Below are 21,028 nucleotides of genomic sequence, written 5' to 3' on the forward strand. Positions count from 1 at the left end.
GAAGGGCAGGTGCACTGGAGCACCCATCACCACCCATCGCACCCTTTTGACCCTTCGCACGTGCGCGTGGTTCGCAATGTGGTCCCTTTTTTGTTCCTTCTCCTTCTTCGATCCACCCTTAATCGGCCCTTCGTAATCGGTGATCGATCGGTTTCCGCGAGACAGCACGACTCCTGCCTTCAAGGATATGCCGCATTTAGCCCTTCGAGTGTGGAGCTTCTCCAGATGACACGCGTGGGTGTTTGTGAAGGGCTACAGATGCCCTTTAGTGCATAGGTGGTGTTTTGTTGGTGGGAAAGCAAAAGCCATAAATTGAAAGTGAAACCGCGAGTGGGAAACGAAGCAACAAAAAGGGTCATAACCCCCTCCTCCTCCTCCTCCGCCACTCAAAAAAGGGCCGCGTGCTCCTTTTTCTAGCTCACCCACAATTAACGCACGTCAGGGCTTCATTGTGCAGCTTTATTTTTAGCCTCAACCGATCGGCCTGAATTTGGTGATTTTACGCGACACGCAAAAACCTAACCTCTCTGTCGTCGGAAGGGTGCGCGAAACAACAACGACAACAATTCCGACCCTTAACGACCATCCGAGACGCTGTTCGCGAAGTGAGAGTGATTGCTTGTGGGTGCTTTTTTTGTTTGCTTTTTATGCGTCTTATTTGCACACCGACCGACGTGTACTGCAGGGTTGTTTGATCGAAGCTTCTCCACCTGCAGCGTGGAGTGGAGCGAGACACACCGAGAAGAGTACACCTGCACAACACACCGCAGTTGAGCGTGAGAGTGAACAGTGATTGTGGATCGAAAAAAAAATGGCGCCACTTTACATCCGTTTAATGGCGCCCGTGTTGTTGCTGTTGCTGCTACCGTCTGGTACGATTCCGGCAGCTCATGCCCAACAATCCGCCGACCGAACCGGGGCCATCATCTTCCCAGATGAGCTGAACACGCAGTACGAGCGGCAGCGCAAGGAAACGCTGGCAAAGGAGAAGCGCGAATCCCCGCGACGTCTGACAGATGAGGCAAGTGACGCCTGGGCGGATGATGCCCACGGCTACCCGTATGAGGATGATTCGGAGGAGTTCGATGGGGTGAGTAGAGGGGTGACGCGTGTTTTCGTGACGTCCGATCGGGTGAGTCATCGCCCGAGTTTGAGGTTCCCTAGAGGGATGTCTCTGGGGAGGGATTGGAGTTGGTGATGAGTAATTGGTGGGATCCTTTTGGGGCAAGATTCTCGATGTTGGAGCTTGAGCAGCTCATCCATAGCCCTTTTAGAACGGGGGGATGAGGTACAGCTTTAGGTTGAAGATATTCTCACTCCTCTGAGCATCGTCCCAACAAATAGAGCTATCTGATGAAGGTCTAGGTACTAACGGAACCACCTGTTCACGTGCCAAAGCACGTGATCAACCTCACCGCACGTCGTAACGTCATTAAGGTGAACGACGTTATTTACATGACCACCGTGGAGGCATTCCACCGTCAGATAGCCTTTCACGTTGCTGTACGTGGCAATGAATACCCACACGATCTGCTTCTGGTATGTCGCCCCGAGATATCTGAGGAATCCATCGATGGTGAGGGCGAAACCACATCCGTTCATGAGTCATCATCGCACAGGGGTGGGGGCCACTAGAAACCGGATACTGGTTGAGCATAATTTCCCCAATTCAGTTTTCAAAGGTCTGGCGCTATCGGATGACTAATCGATCGTGCTAATGGAGGGTGTTGTGGATCACGCCGACGTGCGTTTTGATGAATGCAGGCAGGTGGCATTGTGATCTCAAAAAGAGGCGCCATTAGGTGTCGATCCCTGGTATTGCATCGTTCGACAACTTCCGTAGGAGGCGTTTTTTCTCTTCTGCTTCTCTCGGAAGCTCCGATAAGATAAGACAACCAGCGACAGGTCGAATGCAGTCGCATTATTAGCCTTTCCACCTTCAACAACCACATCTTGTTACTCTTTTTTGTCCCCCTCACCAATGTGACGCCTTTTGTGTGTGTGTGTGTGTGTGTGTGTGTGTGTGTGTGTGTGTGTGTGTCGAGCTCAGCAACGTCTCTGGAGTTCGTTAGCAAACAGTCGGTTTGCTTCAACACGTGCCTGGTAGGCAGATAGCGCAAATATTTGCCGTTTGCTAGCGTTTCTTCGGAACACGCCCTGTAACGACCTGACTGGGGCAGGAAACGGCCAAGTTTGTACTTCTCCTCCCGGTTGGTTGCATTTTGTTTATCTTTCCTGGCTTCCACTTGGCAGTCTAAGGCACGTACGGGAACCTTAACCGTTACAACGCCTTCTTGTTAGCGGTGTTAGCTTCTCGTTCAAGTTCAACAGACGCCTTGGCATTAGTCACTGTGCCGGTAGGAACTTCGTTCGTTCCTGACATGAGCTAGAACCATCCAGCTAGAGAATCCCCGGGCGATAATTGATAGTATTAGTGATGGCGATGTGCTTCGGCAACCGACCGGACAGGTCTCTTACCGTCGATTGATGCCCTAACTTTGTGATAAAGCCCTCAGTAGCCCCACATTTCGCAATCACACCTAATTGCCCAACTACTGGCACTCGGATGTTGGTCAAGGTGGTTATCGATCGGGACATGACCACGGTCGATACAGCCCCGATTGATGAGTGCAGTGGTGAGTGTGAGCGGGGCCTCTAACTCTGATATCTAAACGTTAAAAAAACACTACAATCGAACATAGCAGCTGTATAACCATGGGAGAAAAACATCGTATGTAGCGTTTTTTTTCTTTCCATATAAACATAGTCGACATGGAGTTATATTGAGCAATTGATTTAATTACAAGTTTAAGAGAAAAATAAATAATTAATCGCGGTACAATTTGAATACTCTCTACAATCAGGATGTTAAACGTATTCTGGCCCTTTCTGGAATCCTCACTAAGACGCGTTCTTTTCTCTTTCCTTCTATTCTTTACGACAGCTTCCGATCAGCTACGCACGGCAACTTTCGGAACTCAACTCAACCGCCGACATTCTCAGCCTGCTTGATCCTGATTCGATCGATCAACGCGTGTTCATGGGCGGTGGTGGTAAGCAAACTAACGTATTTCGACAGCGAAAAATGCAAACCTACTCGAGCTCCTACGATGCCTCACCAAACAGGAGAATCTATCGAGCGTCTTTCTGTACCGTTTATGGTATTGCATTATATAACAATGCAATGGTTACGACTAATAGGATCGGGGGGGTTAACGCGCGCCCTTTAACAAATAAGTATTATATTTAAGGATAAAAAATAACTCCTCCCTTCGCGAACGTAGTAAATCAAATGAGTATCTGTGAATGACTTGAAAATCGGGGTTCAACTCCCGGATATCGGCTTAGATCCTTGGCGGCTTCCGGATGCTGGGCGTTTTGGTTGCCAAACCGTTAGCGGCTTCTTTGGTTGGTTTGGGTAATTTCACCTCCACGGAATGTCCATCCAAGCTGACGATAGTACTGCTGGTCGTGCTGCTGCTGCTGCTAAAGGAACTCGCGCCTGGTGCGTCAACGTACGGGTTGATAATGGCCGTTTGGCGTGGACTATGGCGGACTATCGGAAGGGTTGTTCGACGTCGTTTGACCGGCGCACCGGGTGGTTGCGGTAATGGCTCAATCGGCAGCGGGGTTGGGACCACTTCCGATGGTTCGTCGGGGAATAGCAGCTTGCGCCGGGCGGTTCTAGTTTCCGACCGGAAGCCATTCATGTCCAGTATGATCAACGTGTAGCGCGGCTCTTGAGTGGCTTGGTGGATGCGATACGACAACGCCAAGTGGACGGGAGTGACCATGGCCAATGGTGTTCCTTCACCCTCGTCCGGGTGGCTCGCAGGATTCCCGAGTAAACGCTGCATACGGCCAATGGCGTGCAGCGATTGTTCTTCGCCAAGTGTGCGCTCTTTACGGTTGCTCTTGAGACGTTCCGCAACTTCTGCCTGCTTGGAGGTGACGCTAGAAACCGCCGAGTCACTGTCGGCAGAGGACGAGCTTAGTTCGAAATATTCCCAATCGTCATCATCGTCGTAGTCGTCGTCATCGTCGCTGGGATTGATAAAATAACGAGCACGCAATTTTTTAATGTTGGGTGGTGTGATAAGTTTACCGGAGTACTTTGGAGTCATTTGGACATCATCCGCCATTTGTTGTGCACAAAAGGTTCCACGTGGTTCCTCTTCAGGATTTGTGCTGTTACTTCCGCTGCTGGTACTACTGCTGTAAGTCAACATGGTGGGCTTAATTGGCCTCTTGATTAGCACACTTCTTGATTGTTCCGCGGGCTCTGTTTTCAGCGTTTTGCTGTAAAGATGTGAAGAACATGGTGGATTATTCCTGTCTCGACGTTGCGTAGTGCGTAGTTTGCACGAAAAAGGCGTCTTTTTTACTTACATGAGACGATCTAAACGCTCGCTTTCCTCGGCATTCAACACCCAAGGTTCGGCCTGCTTAAACCAGCTAATGTTCAAAACTCCGCAACGGTACTTATTAACCAGGAACCGTATAATGTACATCCGGCCCCGAATGGTGAGGCCGTTCCACTGCAGGACCGCATTATGTGTTAGCATATACTCCAGCATGTTCGGGTTATTTACCACAGCGTGCCAGAATTCCTGCAGCATGCATTTCCAGCCTCCCGGTTCCTCGGCGTGCTCGGAACCGGAAGCACATAGCTCTTGGGTCGATTGTTGGGTTGAATTCTGTGCAAGAGAAGAGGGAGAGAAAGAGAGAAAGTGAGAGATCAATACACTGGCCGAAGGATTAATCGAAAATCTGTGGTTTTTTCGTCCTCTACCACATCTCTAGAGTACAGTGGGCGTGACATTGGCGTGAATCCAATAGCGGCATCCTGCGAACCAGATTCCCAGTTGGTCAGTTTACGACCCGAAAACCTAACCGGTTCACGTTACTACTTCTACCCCACGTGTACGCGCGTGAAGCGCTGTAGCGGCTGCTGCAACACCAACCAGCTCGTGTGTGAGGCCGTCGTCAACCGCACCATCCTGTTCAAGGTGAGCTGAAGGGTACGCCCGTCGAGCCCTCAACTGAAACCCATCTCATCCAACCGTAGGTCACGATCCTTGAGTATCGTAGCGGCAAGAAGGATCGCTTCTCGCATCTAGAGCTCGTACCAGTGGAAGAGCACGTCAGGTGTAAGTGTCAGTGCCGTGTGAAGGAGTCCCACTGCACCGAGCGGCAGATCTACAACCCGAACAACTGTCGCTGCGAGTGCACCAACAAGGAGGACCGCAACCAGTGCCTGCAGGAACGCCTGCTGAAGCAGTGGAACCCGAACACCTGCAGTTGCGACTGTCTGCCCAGGACGGAGGAGTGCACGAGTGGTTCGCATTATGATCGCAGTGCCTGCAAGTGCCTTCCGGTAAGCATGGAGAAGGACGAGGTGGGTACGGTGGAGCCGGTGACCTCGCCGCTACCACCGCCGTCACCTGCCGCACCAGCGACAACCGCCAACTCACTCCTTCCTACTGACAACGGCACCGAGAAGGACTCGACCAGACTGGCCGCGTAGGATCTACGCCGCTGGACACTAACACCCGGCAGCTCTCGGCACCCTTCATCCTCTACCTTTCTTCTACCTTCTACCTTCCCCTCGCGTATGTGCCAAAGAACCCGCTTTTGGGGGACAAGGATACTGCATGCTGCAGCTTCCTCCAGTAGCCCGCATGTCCTTTTCGAATGATAGCCTGTCTTTCTGGTACCTCAAGCTGCCCATTTTCCATCTCCCAACACCCTGTAGCCCCAAAACCCCTTCCCCTTACCTCTGCCGTCTGTCTTTGCCTGGTCTACCGCCAAGCCATTAATCAAGCGATTGCCTTTCTTCTCTCTTTTTTGCTCTATTTTTGCTTCTTTTTTTATCCTCTTTCTCTCTCTCTCTTTGTTTTTCCCGTTCTCTCTCTCTCTCTCTCTCTCTTTTCCTGCTGCGATCTCGTGGGTCCCTATTTTGTACCACCCGGTCTTCCCCCAAAAACCCTTTCGCTTACACCGAAAAAAACCCCCTTTCGATCTAACTGCAACACTCTTCCCTGCCTCGACGTCGCTTCACCCGACCGGAAATGGTACTCCTATCCGCTGTTGATGGGCTACCTTCGCTCACGATTGCCACGTCTGGGACACACACGTGGTTTTGGGGGATGGCACATTTTAAATTTCAAACCGCTCCCACAGAACGATTTCTACTACGAGGGACCGCAGGCGTGGGATCCCACGCAGGAGCACCAGCAACAGCAGCAGCCGATCGTCCTGTCGCGTTCCTCCGCCTCCCGGAAGCGCAGCCCACCATCCGTCCAGGCGCAACCCGATCCGGAACGCGGAAACTAACCGCAATGGTTGCCATTTCAATTTCGTGGCGGTTCGTGACCGCGTCCTTCTTATCGTGTTTAGGGCTCGCTGGCTTCGGTTGGCGGGCTTTGGCGCTGCAGGAGTCCTTCAGTCATTGTGCGATCGCACGCCGGACTGTCCGGAGTTTCGATCGATTGTAACCTCCATTTCGGGCTCCTGCCGGCGTACGAACGCTACTCTCTAGGTTAATTAGCTCAAACAACAAATATAGATATCGTGTAGCCAGTAAGCGTAATTGTACTTAGATACTTAGTCAAAAGAGAGAGAGAGAGAGAGATAGAGATGAGACAGTAAAATGAACCAGTATTGCCTCGACTATACCTAACCGCAGTGGATTAAATGCCTCCGAGAACTGGTAGTGGCTGGGTGGCAGGATAGAGCAGAAATACAGCGTTTCCAGGAACAGGGAAACGAGCCGCAAACGAAGGTGAGAAGCCGATTGCTAACAACATCGAACGAAACGACTAACACCCAGGCAGGAGAGAAACCTTCCGCGCCAGGGTATCCTTTACCAAACTACTCGCTGCTACTAAACTCCGGAAATCGAAACGGGACCGGGCTTTCGGCAAAAAACGGGGGGCTCTTCGGTTTCCATGCTCTGTCGTTCTCTTCTCCCTTCATACATCACCGCATATTTGGATTTTTGTTTTCTCCATCGCTTTTCTAACTCATCCCCGATCGTTTTTGGGGGGTGCGGACAACCGAAAGGCAAGACAGACGGTGCCATTTTCCAACCATTTTCCACTAACTCGCGGGCAAGAGGTGCTATGCTAATCGTCTGTTTGTGCGAAAGTGCAACCGTACATTCATACTTTTTAAACGTAAATCAGTGGGCCTTGTACGCAGTCATTAATGTTTCTCATCTTCACGTTTCCCAACCTCAAAATGCTCCCATTTTTCCCGCCCCTGCTGCTCTCCCTCTCTCTCTTTTGCCCTCGTCCTGTCCTTTTCCGCTCTTTGCACTTTCATTTCCGCCGACGGGATAGCAGAAGCCTTGGGCGGGACGAACCTGGAACCAGACGTTGGAGGACCGCCGGCGGATGATAGTAAAACCGATCCCAGTTGCGAGCGACACCTAAGACCGGCCCGCAGTGCAGAGTTGATAGTGGCCAGAGCGAGTGATGGGGCGGTGTAGATTTTATATGATCGAAGATGGCGGATTTGACCGTTCATTTTGCCTCTGTTTTATTGCTGGACGGGACGTGCGACTACGAAAACAAAATGGCCGATGGAACCATTAGAACTATGATAAAAAAAAAATAAAACAGAAACACACGTACAACGACCGTCGAAGCCGCACAGATTTGAACGCATTTTAGTTTTTCGTTCTGCCTTACCGTAACTTTAGCGCGAGTGCCGTGCGATGACGCGGACATTTCTTTTTACTGAAATAAATGCTATATTTACAAGGACCTCGGTTAGGCCGTGTGTAATTGATTCATTTTTTCCAGCTTCGAAAAGGTACGACATCGAACCACTGTCTCAATTGGCATTTAAAAAACACTCACCATTGTCATGTTGCTGGTGTAAGGACTCCAAGCACGGCTTTTTTTGTTTCGAATTTCAGATGAGATTATTCCGTCGTTATGTAACGTAGGACGCGGAAAATGTTCTTAAAGGTTTTCAGCTGTACGGTATATTCCGTCTGCTGGAAGCAGGCTAAGCTTATTTTGTGTGTTTTCAATTTGGTGTCTACTTCGGATTTTGAAACTCGACTTGCTTAATCTTCGTTGCTTTACGCAGATCCACAAAGGAGCACGATTTCGAAGGACTTTTTTGTCTTTTACACTTGGCCAAAGGAGGTTTTTTAAAGGAGAGCAAGGAGAATCAACTGGAAATAATCTTAGTTCACAGTTTTAAGCGGGATAATCTGCACGAACTGCATTACCTAACTTGAATATCGATAGTCATGCATAATCGTATTGACGTTACATACGTCATGTCAAACGTCAGATGGATTTCTCGTTTGAACTCGTCAATTGTCGATTGAAATCGTCCGTTGTAAAATTAACGCTGAAACAGCTCAACGTTAATTTGTTTCGAATTATATTTACTCGTACATGTTCTACGAAGATATACGAAACGTAGAAATAAACAATGTTTATTGTATACTAAAAAAAAGAAGACACGTGTGTACGAATCTATGAGCGTACCAAGCTCTCAATTGCGGTATGTTCACTTAATAACATTAAATATCCAGTGGATGAGCACAACTAGCAAAGTCAATGGCGAAAGGGAATCTCTCATTGGGCAACGGTTGGTTCTGCCAATTTTACACGCTGCCACTTGTATCGTTCAGGTAGTTCCTTCTCTTCCCCGTGCACAATCGATCCGTCTCTAGGTACTATTCAAAGATCTATCTATTCGCGTCATAAGTTTTCGATTCCGGGGCAGTTTTGTGGTATGGAATCACAGCCCCACTCGTGTATGCTTCAACTACGCTATATACAATAGACGGCGTAACCGAGGGCCAATATGCAGCTCACTGCTTGCTCTGCCAGACGATCTCTTCGATCCAATCGAGATAGCTGGAGACACGGGTGTACACGCCGGGCAGGTTGCTGCCACACGGCGGTCCCGTGGACACAACCCCGACCAGGAAAAACTTGCTCTGGACTTGCATGACCAACGGTCCGCCCGAATCACCCGTGCACGCGTCCGTGAATTCATCCATCCACTTCTCGCCCAAGGCGCACACGTGGTTCTGCCCAATACTGATGCCAAGCTTATGCTCACGGAACTGTGTTTGGCACTGATCAACCTGCACCTCCTTCACTGTTGCCTTCCACAGCTTGTCGGTGGCCTCGCCTGTAACAAAAAAGAGGAGTCGTCAGAAGCCTTTCAAAGTCTGCAAGATGGCGTAAAGCGAATCGTGGAACAAAGCTGTTTGAGCTTCTAGGATGGAGTACGGTTCAGCGATAAAATGCGCTCGACATCCTCGTTCAATCGAGATTGAAAACAATTCTACCATCTGTTGTGAACCGACTCCATCAACTCTAGCTGTTTGTTCTACCGCAGCCTGACGCCCTGGAATCGAGCAATCTTACCGTCACCGTTGACGCCCCAACCCATGATGGTGAGGTTAACCGTCGAGCCAATGTCAAGCAGATCGGTGTTCAGACAGATCGGGTTAACGTTGGTGTCGAACACGACGTCACGCGTCAACTCGATCAGTGCCAGATCGTTCCGTCGGTGCTTATATCCGCTGTGGATGTGCACCGTCCGCACCTGGTACTCGTCTCGTTCCGCATCACCCAAACGTACCATCGCCAGCAACACGCTGACCGGTGTTCCCGTGCTGTTGTAGCAATGTGCCGCCGACAGCAGGAACCGCTTCGCGATAAGAGCCGCCCCACAGGAGATGCCTGCCTCTGGGCCGAAGTTCACGTACGCCATGAAGGGAAACTCCCCCAGAGTGGCCTCCAGCCGTCTCCCAGACACGTGGCTGCTAAGTGAACCGGATCTGCTGTTGATCCGTTCGCATTCCTGCTTGGAAATGCGCGTTGTGATGCGATTGACGGCGGCATCGCTTCTTTTAGGCGTGTTCGGACCTGGGCAGCACACGACCGGATCATTGCCGCTAAACTCGCACCGGTCACCGTTGAACCGGATGCCTTGGGGGCAAACCATCGCCTTCCGACACACGCCTGTCCCAGCCGGCATTCCCGGTAAGCTGCAGGTGTCGCCCTCTGGAAATAGGAGTGAGATTTAACCGGTTAGTAAAGGATGGGGGTCTTTGACTCACCCAAAAACGGGGATACGTTTCACAACCATCGCATCGTGCACACCCGGTGACTCACGACTCGCCAACGTGAGCCTATAAACACGCAATTCGCAGCGCAAGCACAAAATTCGCACGCTCACATACTGCGCCGCAGACTAACCATAGAACAGGTTCGAATCGATTGGGAAGTTGAAGTCGTTCGTGTCAGCTCCCCCCGGTGGGACGAGCGTTAGGACGAGCGTGAACAGGAGCAAACTGCCTGAGCTCGAGCGACTTCCATGCGCCTGACATCCTGCTAGTTGAGGCTCCATCACTGACTGCTTTACCAGCCACAACGATCTCACAGTGTGGGCATTCGAGCTCGGGTATCTCAGATCGATCGCACGAGATCGTCACCGAACACCGTCCACCGATTGGGTATCTCGCTCGTGCATGTTGGCCCCTTTATCGAACGCCGTCTCATTCCGGCGTTCATATGTGTCCGGCTGCTCACATTAGCACATTCTACGCGTTGCAGTTAGCACCGATTCGCGCAAGCAAACGTACACCAATACCACGTTACGATCCCACTCATGGCGATCGTCCATGCGCTGGAACTGCGTGCGGAGAAGGATACCGTCGAACGGTGACGTCCTTTTTTCATCCACCCGATCAAGTTCTAGCTTCATCTTTATGCCGGCTCCTCAGCCACTCTTCTCTCCTACACCCCTCCCCTCCCGCATGGGGTTTCACTTGGATATTTCCGGTTTGGATTCCGGTTTTAAAACCGGATTTTGCTTCTTCGGTGTTGCGGAGACGCTCGTTGCATCCATCCTTCATTGCAATGGGGAGCGGGGTAAGTGGGTGCGATGGGGGAGTCTGCTGTCATCTTCAAAGGTCAAGCACGCGATCGCACATACACACACACACACCGATGGTGGTTCTTGGTTGATGGGGCCACTACGGGGGTCCTTGTTGGCCTTGTTGGCGAATTTTGGGAAGGTCTCACCTCAAGCTGGATGTGTGGCGATACGATCGGACCCACATACACACACACACACCGCACGCGGTTGACAGTTGAGGTTGATGGAGCACTTACCGTACAGCGTGGTGTCCTCAAAGATGGTGGAAGGTTGCGGAAGCGCAACGGCAACACAAACCATCCCGGCCAGCCCGACCAGCACCAGCAGCTCACCGCGGTGTTGATGAATCCAACACATGGCGTGACACAAGCCCTAAAAGCCTGCCTGTTTGTTGATCGTCTCGCAAACCGGTGCGTTTTCCTGCCTCCGAACGAGCAGCTATAAACCGGCGGACACTCTATCTCTCTCGCTGGTCGAGCGATGGTGCCTAATGAGCCACAGGATGAGGCCCGTTCGGGACGAACCAACGCACGAAACTGAGCCCCCACTGAAGTGGTTGGCCTTTTGACAGCGGCGCAAGCGGCACTGTGTTTGTGTGGAGCTGTACGATCACCATTCCCCACAGGCGAACGAAGTGAATGCGAGCAGCAAAAGATAAGATCGAACGTCAAGACGTCATCGGATGCTGTGACGGAGTTGAACAGCAACAATACACACGCGGGTAGCACATCAGAAACCACAGCTTTATTGACACCCTCCCCCCCACCAACACCAGGCCTACCCGTCCGGCCAGACGATCGATTCGATCCAATCGAGATACGGTTCCACCGCCGTGTAAAGACCCGGATAAGGTGACCCACACGGATACCCGAGTGACGTGACACCGACGAGATAGTGTCGCGCGTGAACCGTCAGCTCAACCGGCCCACCCGAGTCACCGGGACAGGTGTCAGCGGTGGTTTCGTTCTTCATGTTGCGCCCGAGCGCACACAGCTGGCTCGGATGGGGTCCGTTCGGGTTGAACCGTGTGCGTGGTAGGCTAGTGCTACAGTCAGCCCGCGCAATTAGACTGACGTTTGCCTTCAGCAGCGGTGGTGGTTTTTTATCATCGTCCGGTTCCTGCGCGCCCCAGCCCGCAATCCAGAGCAACTGGTTGGGATCGAGCGGATAGCTCTCGGAGGTGTTTGTGTGCAGACAAACTGGCCGCACGAATGGCAGATCGTTAGGTACCGCTTCGGCTAGCTCGAGTAGGGCGATGTCGTGCTCGTACGAGATCCTGTTGTACGCTGGGTGTAGCGTCACGTTTGCGATCGCAATGTCGAGTGGTTCATCGACGACGATCGCAGGCTCCAGCTCGAGTACACCGAGGCGTGCAAATGCCGGCTTTTTGGAGGCACAGTGGGCGGCCGTTAGCAGGTAGGTTGAGGAGATCAAGCTCGCACCACACCCGAAGCGTGTGCCACCGGCAGGAGCGGTACCATTCGGTGGCTCAAACGCAAGGGCGGCTATGTACGGGAAGTCACCGTACTGAGCGAAGACACCCTTGAAGATATGATCGGATAGCCCACTGCCACCTGAAGGTCGCTGGCAGTGCACCTCCGCGGCACGGGTGCCTACTGCTGGTGGTGGAGTCGCAGGTGGTTCACTCGTGATCCTTGCCTCAACCCGCACCGGGCAGCACACGATCGGGAGCGACCAGTTGAAGGAGCAGGTGATCAGCTCCTGCGTTGGGTGAGGCTTCTCCATCACCCAATCGCAGCGGTTCGCAGGCCGGCATATACCAGCTGTTCCGTTTCGCAGCACGCACGCGTCACCATCTGAGAGAGGGAAAGGATGCACCAGCACCAGTGTCAGTAACACCTGCGATCGTACGATCGAAAGAGAGGTACACCTACCGTACAGCATCTCATCGGACGCATGTTGGATCTGGTCGTCGGCCAGCAGTAGTAGAGCGGGTCCACTCAGCACCACCAGCAGTACTAGGGTGAGGATGTTTCGTCCACCACCTACACGATCGTTCGCGATCGTTCTGCTCCGTTGGTTCGCCATCGCTGTCATCGGCAGCCTCACGCTGACAACTGACAGCTCGGTGTACTGACAGACCGTACCACAGCTGTTTGAAGGCCAAATTCCTTCGCGATGTAAACAAATCGATCTCGTGCACCACCCACACGACACCAAAAACCGCACACACACACGCACGCACGCACGGTGTCGTGGGAAAACTCGGAAAAGCGAGCACGCTGGAGCTGAGCTAGACGCACTGTCGCTGTGGGAACCGAACACGATCGATTAACCACTCGAAACTGATGCTGAGGTCGCGATCGAGTGATCGTACACTGACGCACGCGCTTCGTGCATCTTTTCTTTTTTTCTTTCTTTTTTTGTTGTTGTTGCTTGTGCATGTTTGTGTGTGGACGGAGTTGCTCGTTGCGTGTGTTGCTCCCACTCGCACCCGTTTCTGCGCCGATTGCAAAAGCCGTTTGTTGCGCTTCCTGTTTCGTCTGGTGTCGATCCTTTTTTTCCTGCTCCTGAAGGTGGAAACCCGATCTACCTTGCGGGCCAGTTGGATCATGTCAACAACCGGACACGGGTAATCGCTTAGGCGTTAACAAACACAACTTGAAGGTCGCGTGGATGTGCATCTAGACGGCGCCAGAGGGATTCGAGGGTGTTCGAACGGTAGGAGGGGTGATGAACCCTCGTAAAGGTTTGTGGGTTTTACCTGCAAAAAGCTAGCTCCAACAGCAGTGAAGCATCTCCATTTGAATGCGCCCTATTTGGGCGCTGGAACAAGTCTAGAACAACTGGATAGTGGAACCGGTTGAATGTTGGGTTTTGAATTGAGCATGAAATTATTTTTGTTTTTTTTTTTTTCAATCAAATCCCCTTTCAAGCGGTTATGCAAGTAACGCGATCAGCACAAGTTGCGATTCGTGGAGTTCCCTTAGGAAGCAATTATAGGACGGGTTTTTCTTTTCTTTTTTTTTCAAAACGAAACATCGTTACATCAGTTCAAAAGCATGTACGCCTCTGCACCGGCTCATACCGACGAGTTACCGCGGTTTCTCGTCCTAATCGGACAAACCCGTCATGGGTCACGATCTTGGTTCACTTCGACGGTTGTATGCGTTTCCCGCTCTTTGATGTATTCCCGTCGCCAGGCGCCTATCGCCCTGATGCAGATTGACCTGATCCAACAACTGCATAACTGACGCGATCGGGTGGGAGTTTCCGTTTGAAAATCAAGTTATCGAGGCACACATCTACGCCGCAGGAATGGAACCAAATTTACCATCGGGAGGAAAAAAAAACACACACAACAAGGCCACTCTCTCACCTACACCTCGATAGTAATGCAAACGAGTTCGGGTATTGACAATATGGCGGGTCAAGGTGCGACGTTCAAGCAGGAAGTTATGGAAACCAGTTTTTCGTGCCTGAAACTACGGTTAACAATCGAAACTGGTCATGCCCATCACTTGAAGCGTCTCCATCGGGTCTGCAGAAGGTCAATTACACACAAGGGGCAGATAGCGGCATGCAGCAGGTTTTTTTTTTTGCTCTCCCTTCTTTCTTTCTCATCAGCCATGTGATAATGGCTTCGGCATTTGCGACGCACTGCGATGCTGGAATCGATGCGATGCCATTTTGTGGCGGCCATTTTAATGGCACTTTCGTCGATTAGCGATTCTATGGGGCACAAATTCCAAGATAACTATCCGAGGGAGAAGGTCGCTTCACTTTTGTTTTATATTACGCCTCGATTTACTAGCATTAATTAGTATTAGCACTTTCAGTATGAAAAATTTTAGTCGCGCACGCATGCATCACGAGTCAGTAGTGGAATGGGCTTGGTCGTTTGAGAATGGGCTTTTTTTTTGGTAGAATGAAGTTAGAACCTCCCAAATCCGTTGCTTGCTTGAGTATTCACCGGTCGCATCTTCTAAGCCCTTGCTAATTTGTTCTGTCTACGTTTGCTCTGTCTCACACACTCGCTTATCCTGCTTAAGCTTCTACGTTTGACTTTAGATATGGCGAACGTTCATGCTCTACCGCAGAGTACTTTACGTATCACCTCTTTAGGGAGTCCTGGCGCCCTCCATCAGCCCCACACGATGCTCTCGATCCAATCGATATAAGCCGCAACACGTGTTGACACGCTCGGTGTGTTGCTACCACACCCATTCCCGAACGAAGTCACACCGACCAGCTTGTACTTGCCATCGTCCAGGATCTGGAGTGGTCCACCAGAGTCACCCTGGCAGGTGTCACCAACCACCTTCGTGTTTTCGTTCTCTCGCCCAGTTGCGCAGTACTGCGTCGCGACGATGCCCTGTGGGAGCTTGCGGTTGTTCTTCAGCAGGTTGCTGTCGGCGAAGCTCTGGTTGCACTTCTGCAGCGCCACTGTTGTGAGGTTGACCTTCATTAACTGGTTGGACCGCAGGTTACCTAAAACATTGGTGACAACGCATCGTTAGTGCCGTAGTGAGACCGCTGTCGGGAGCCTAACAGGACGTACGATCGAGATCAATGATGCCGTAACCCTCGGCGGTGAGCACGGTCTCTTCTGGCAGATCCTTCAGGTCGTCGTTTAGGCAAATTGGGTTCACATCCGGTTCGTTCTCAATGCGCCGTTCCAGTTGCACCAGCGCAATGTCGTGGTAGTTCCGATTCGTCCGGTAGTCCGGATGTGGAAAGAATGCCTGCAAGCCATAGACGAGAAAGAACGCAGATTAAACGAACCTGCCCAGGTGGTGGGTGAACACCGACACTTACTTTGATCCCCACGATGACACCAGGATTATCAGGCGCGAGGTTATTAGTACCAAGAATGGCCACCGTTGGTCGGTCACTTGTGGGAATACAATGAGCTGCCGTAAGTAGGAAGTCAGCTGCGATCAGACTCGCTCCACATCGATAGCTAACGTTCTGAGATGGTTCATCCGAGGGATAACCAAGAGCGGCCATAAAGGGAAACTCGCCCTCACTCGCCTCCTCCCCATCGATGATGTGGAACGTCAACCTGGACGTATACTTCGGCACCTGTTCACAGGCCAACCGCGATCGTACGCCAGACGGGCGAGCCGTACTGTTCGTTTTGCAGCAGATCACCTCAACCAGTCCATCAAAGCCGCAGGACACGCGATCAGCAAAGCGCTTGTTCTTCACGATCACCTCCAGGAACCACGGGCAGGCGGTGGCATCGGTACAAACACCAGGAGTTCCATCCCTCAGCATGCATTCGTCGCCTTCTGAAACGACGAAAAACGCTTAACGTTAGTTCTGATTTCACGGGTTTATTTCGTTTGCCTCAGCCCAGGGTCACGCGGCAGGTTATCGCGTTCGCTGTTCTAACCGTGTTCGGATCTGTCAGAGTACGCTCGAGATCACCAGGAATACCTAAGAACCGCGAGTAAACAGCCACCAAGGTTCGAGGGAACACGTTATGATGGGATTTTCCCTACACCCGTGGGGAGTCACAGATGAGTCCCCCTTCCCTTTTTTTCACGTGTCGTTTCCTTTTTAAAAATCCCCCACAGAGAAGAGGTCCTCACTCCGGTCGTAAAGTCCGCTGACTCCTGTAGACTAACTTACCATAGAGTGTCTGCGTGAGGACACAACCACCGAGGGCCATCAGCAGCAGGCAGGCCAAAGCCACCGACCGGCACATGTTGGGCTCGCCGTCCTTTTTGCTTGTGGTCGAGATTGAGCGTGAGTGGTGTGTTGATTGTTGTGCTGGCGAGTTGACACGTTGACCCGACCAGAGAGTGCTACGACGAGGATGGTCAAGCGAAAAACGTCAGCTGAAACTAGCTGCGGCTAGCCGTCTCTGTCTGGGCGCTGTTGGCCGGATTCTGCACGTTCGGACAACCGGTCATTGGCCTCTCATTCACTCGCTCGCGGTGACGGTCTCGCTCGCGCTGGTAAGGGCCATCACGGTTGTACCGGAAGGCTGGTGGGCTCTCCCTTCGTTGTGTGCGTACGAATTTTGGGGGTCAATGGGGGGGGGGGGGGTTGCGAAAACTGACAGCTTCCCCAAAAAACACGGTTATCGGAGCCGGGTTGGGTATCAAAAAAACAACGAAAGATATGCGCTACCTAAATGATCGTACGTCACAGCACGTGCTCTCACACACACACACAAACACGGATACACGTGCGCGTAAGGATCGATCGGTGCGATCGCTTATCGATCGGTTGATGATTGCGTTCACGATCGCTGATTGAGGGCTCCCGAATTCCGTCGCCGAGCTGGTACCGTGCTGGACGATCCGCGCGAACGAAGCTCACGATGGCTACTGAACGGGTTCCGGTTTGGTGAGGACCACTGTGCACCGTCGAGTGCGTGTGTGCCGCTTACGAACCTACACACGGACCGGTGGTTCGGGTGTTCGAGATTTGCTGGCACGGTCGTGTGTGCATCTTCGCGAGATTCTTTTTTTTTGTTTGTTTATAACGAGGTGTCACTTCCGATCAGTGACAGCTAATCAGCGATCAGTTCGAATGCCGGTGGGTTCGAAACCAGTGTCCAGAAGGAGGGAGGAATGGCAGGATGAAGGGATGCTGTTTTTTTACTACTCATACAAACCGTGGAAGTAATCATTGCATGGAGCCTCATTGCGCAAACTGCTCCAGCAGGATGATCGTGACGCATTAAGATGATCGACATCGCTGATGCAGTGCTGTTCAGTGAGGTGTTTAATAAAGCTCTTTTCTTGATTTATTGTACCCGAATGGTTTGATCACCTACTCAAATGGCTTAGCCCCAGAGAAAGTATGTCTCTTGATGATCAAGTGATCGTGAGGTTGGAAATTATCTTAAACATGCATTGTTTAATATCTGATCGATCGATCGATCTAATGACCATTACAGGATGAGTCTGCCCTGGAGATGGATGAACCCGGCCACTCTCTCTCTTTCTCTCACATGCTCTTTAGAGCGACTCGGGTTTTTTTATTACTCTACTCGACTCGTCATCATACCCGAGGGACAAGATCGATTCTTAATTCATTTCGCGATCGCAAGGGCATTCCCTGTTGGTGATTCCATCCCGTGCAAGATTACACCTACAGCCAAGCGTGTGCAGGGTATGTGCACACGTAAAAGAGACGGAACGATCAAGAGAGAGAGAGGGCCAAAAATTGGAAAAGCAAGCTCATCGCATCGAATATCGACCCGCGATCGTTCGGTCAACGTTTCCTGTTCAAATTCGCGTCTCGCCGGTCATGCCGATGTGGTGGATTGTTTTATTTATTTTTTCTGCTCGTGTGTCGGGGCGTCCATTTTTTTTGTTTACTTTTTGCACGCGCCATTATGGCGGGGTGATTTTGCGCGATGAGAATGTACTGCACGCCGGTTGACAAAAGAAACCGCCGATGGAACGATGGCGCAGCTGGAGCGTACCTTCGGAACTACCGGTGGCCCTGACGGGACGGAAACAAAACACAAAGCTGTCTGTCATTGCTGGGGTTTGGGTGTTTTTTTTTTCTTTTCATTCCGGATCCAGGCCATCCGAACGGGGTTATTCCATTTTGAAAGCCCTCTCTCTGGCACGTGTCAGTGACCGTTAAGACCTTGCCAAGTTGAACATGTACAAAGAGACCTAAATTAGGTTAAAATGACGGAACGGTAAACAAAATGTGCTCCGTGTAACAGGCTGGGCTGTTTTCGTTCTGCATTTGATGAGGAAAAAATCCTTTTTGCTTTCAGCCACAAAGCTTTTTGAAAATTTGAGAAATCATCTGATTGCTTTTTTCGTTTGAGCCACACAAACATACACTAAATGAGCACTGAGATGTTGAGATGTATGTCAAGTGACTTAAGACATGAGATATATTTCAGAATGATCTGTAACCAAGCTGGTTGGCACCAGCTCTCCACTATACGCGAGCTACCCATCTTTAACTCCTCCGAAGTACTCCCTAAGAATTGATTGCGAGTTGAAAACACCGGTTGATCGAAGCAGATGGTGCCTCTAGACTAGCTCAGGTTGTATCTGCAGGCCAGACCTGCGTTTCGATCCAATCCACATAAGACGCGACGCGCGTATACACGGAGGGATTCGGCGATCCACAACCGGGCCCAAACGAGGTGACACCTAACAGGTAGTATTTTGGGGCGTTCTCATCACCAGACAGGTAGTACATAGGTCCACCCGAGTCACCATCGCAAGAGTCACCCCAGAACCCATCGGACACCTGCAGACCACGGGCACAGTACTGTGATGGTCGGATACCGTCTCTGAGGCGGGATTTGAACGTTTCGTACGTCTTTCCGCACGTTTCGATCGGTACGGTGGTGAGGTTTGCTTTTAACAGGGCTTCCGGTGAGTCTCCGGTGGTAGTGAGGCCCCAACCAGCCACGAGTAGAACGGTGGAGGTCGGTAAATCATTCCGATCGATGGTGAGACACGCTGGCTGTACTACTTCATCGAATTTAAACGGACTGACCACCTCCAAGAGGGCGATGTCATCGTACTTCAGGTTCTTCTTGTACCCGGGATGTATGATGATGCGCTGGAATGAAGCGACAGGTGATCAGAGTCTCGCTGATGTCTAGCTGATGAAAAATCGTACCTTGATGAGACGATCTTGCACTTCTTCTGGTATAGGAGGCGATAGCAGGTTGTGTGTACCCATGCGAACGACTACTGGCGAACCATGTACGGTATCAATGCAGTGAGCTGCCGTCATCAGGAAGCTAGGTGCAATGAGACTACTTCCACAGGCCCACTTATATCCTGCACTATCCTCACTCGATTGATCTCCAAGTCGATAGCCTAGTGCTCCAATAAACGGCACCTCACCGGACTCCGCCTCACTGCCGCCCACGATATGGTACGCCAACTGTGGCCTCTTCCCGTCATATGTCGCACAAGCCTTTGTCGCTGGTTGAACTCCAACGCGCCTAAAACACCAGACGTAAACTTAAACGCTCTCCAGCACATGTCAGAATGCAAGAGTCCTTACGTCGCCTTCACAGGATCAGTGCGACAACACACGATCGGTTCGTCCCGGTCGAACCCACAACGGATCAGCTGGGCGTAGGTGATCTCCTGCGATCGGATGGCACCCTTGAGCCAGGTACAGGCGATCGCCCTCCGGCAAACACCGCGCTCACCCGTGTGCAGTGTGCACGGGTCGTCCTCTGCCGATGTGAGGAAGTAGGAAACGGAAAGCGTTCGTCACGAGGCAACGATGCAGGAGGCGAACGAGCGAGGCTTAAGCGGAACCTACCGAACAGCTCCTCCATCGCACCGGTGCCGCAGGATAGCACACCTGCCAGGACGAGCAGTAGTTGGCCTCGAAACCACATGACACCTGTCTGAGCACTCGATCCGGGCCAGCGGTAAACGCGTGCCCAAACACGATCACTTTTTTGTCACTGGGGGAGGGAGGATCACAGCCAAAAAAATATTGGAGGAAACAAAAAAGACCTCTCCTCTTGGCTCTCCTGTGGGATCTTCGATGCCGTCGCTCAGCTTCACTGCCGAATGTACACTGAGCTGAACGTCCAGCACGTCCGTGTGTCTGTGGCTGGGGCTGCAGGGGTTTTCAGAGGGTGGGAAGGTGATGGAACGACGCTAGAAGGGAGATCCGATCCGATCGCGATCGCGATCGCGGACGAAACGGCAACGAAAGAAAAGCCTGACTCTTCGCGAACCTTCTCAGCTCGTATCAGCTCTCTTTCTTTCTCTCCAGTTCGGCGGTATTCATTCTATTTCGTGCACCACCTGCTGCTTCTCTCTCTCTCTCTCTCTCTCTCTCTCTCTCTCGCTCTCTTGCGATCGGAATGCTAGTCTGGTAGGAAGAGAAGAAGTGCGATTCGGTAAAAACCGGATCGTGGGGTTGCTCGAGTCACTCGTCAGTGCCGCAGAAGCAGCAGAAGAGCAACACCTCTCGATATGAACGCCTCTGCTTCCGCCCCCGCTTTCCTGCCCCCTTTCCCACCCCGCAGGACATACGTTTGTCCATCCCTGACCCTAGGGGCGCCACCGTCCTGAAACCGGTCCGAGGTCGAGCTGTTCTACGACGACGATAACAAGACCCCAAGGCCACCAGCGGGGGCGCATAATGAGCCGGTCTTTTAAGGCAAAATGTC

General features: G+C 51.7%; 3 protein-coding genes across 6 annotated transcripts; 1 reads left to right on the forward strand and 2 right to left on the reverse strand.

Moving 5' to 3' along the window:
* Positions 1-788: 788 nt before the first annotated feature.
* Positions 789-7,769, forward strand: LOC128729242 (vascular endothelial growth factor A). 4 transcript variants are annotated; one of them, XM_053822904.1, is made up of 6 exons: positions 789-1,090; positions 2,945-3,053; positions 4,804-5,009; positions 5,069-5,377; positions 6,184-6,784; positions 7,344-7,769. In XM_053822904.1, exons 1-5 carry the CDS (start codon positions 812-814, stop codon positions 6,334-6,336), a joined length of 1,056 nt encoding a protein of 351 aa, XP_053678879.1. In that variant the 5' UTR covers positions 789-811; the 3' UTR covers positions 6,337-6,784; positions 7,344-7,769. The 4 variants fall into 4 exon arrangements, with proteins under 4 accessions (XP_053678879.1, XP_053678880.1, XP_053678881.1 ...); XM_053822905.1 differs by having other exon boundaries at positions 7,347-7,769; XM_053822906.1 differs by lacking the exon at positions 6,184-6,784.
* Positions 7,770-8,439: 670 nt separating this feature from the next.
* Positions 8,440-13,594, reverse strand: LOC128728501 (transmembrane protease serine 9-like). The gene is made up of 5 exons (XM_053822127.1): positions 12,819-13,594; positions 11,705-12,740; positions 11,160-11,290; positions 9,405-10,046; positions 8,440-9,165 (listed from the first exon to the last, which is right to left on the reverse strand). The coding sequence occupies exons 1-5, from the start codon at positions 12,979-12,981 to the stop codon at positions 8,840-8,842; spliced, it is 2,298 nt and encodes a 765-aa protein (XP_053678102.1). The 5' UTR covers positions 12,982-13,594; the 3' UTR covers positions 8,440-8,839.
* Positions 13,595-14,690: 1,096 nt separating this feature from the next.
* Positions 14,691-20,242, reverse strand: LOC128728502 (serine protease persephone-like). The gene is made up of 7 exons (XM_053822128.1): positions 20,164-20,242; positions 19,897-20,074; positions 19,504-19,834; positions 19,266-19,443; positions 15,703-16,178; positions 15,446-15,629; positions 14,691-15,375 (listed from the first exon to the last, which is right to left on the reverse strand). The coding sequence occupies exons 1-7, from the start codon at positions 20,240-20,242 to the stop codon at positions 15,029-15,031; spliced, it is 1,773 nt and encodes a 590-aa protein (XP_053678103.1). The 3' UTR covers positions 14,691-15,028.
* Positions 20,243-21,028: the final 786 nt, after the last annotated feature.

This window comes from Anopheles nili, chromosome X, assembly GCF_943737925.1.
Source record: "Anopheles nili chromosome X, idAnoNiliSN_F5_01, whole genome shotgun sequence".
Lineage (NCBI taxonomy): Eukaryota > Metazoa > Arthropoda > Insecta > Diptera > Culicidae > Anopheles > Anopheles nili.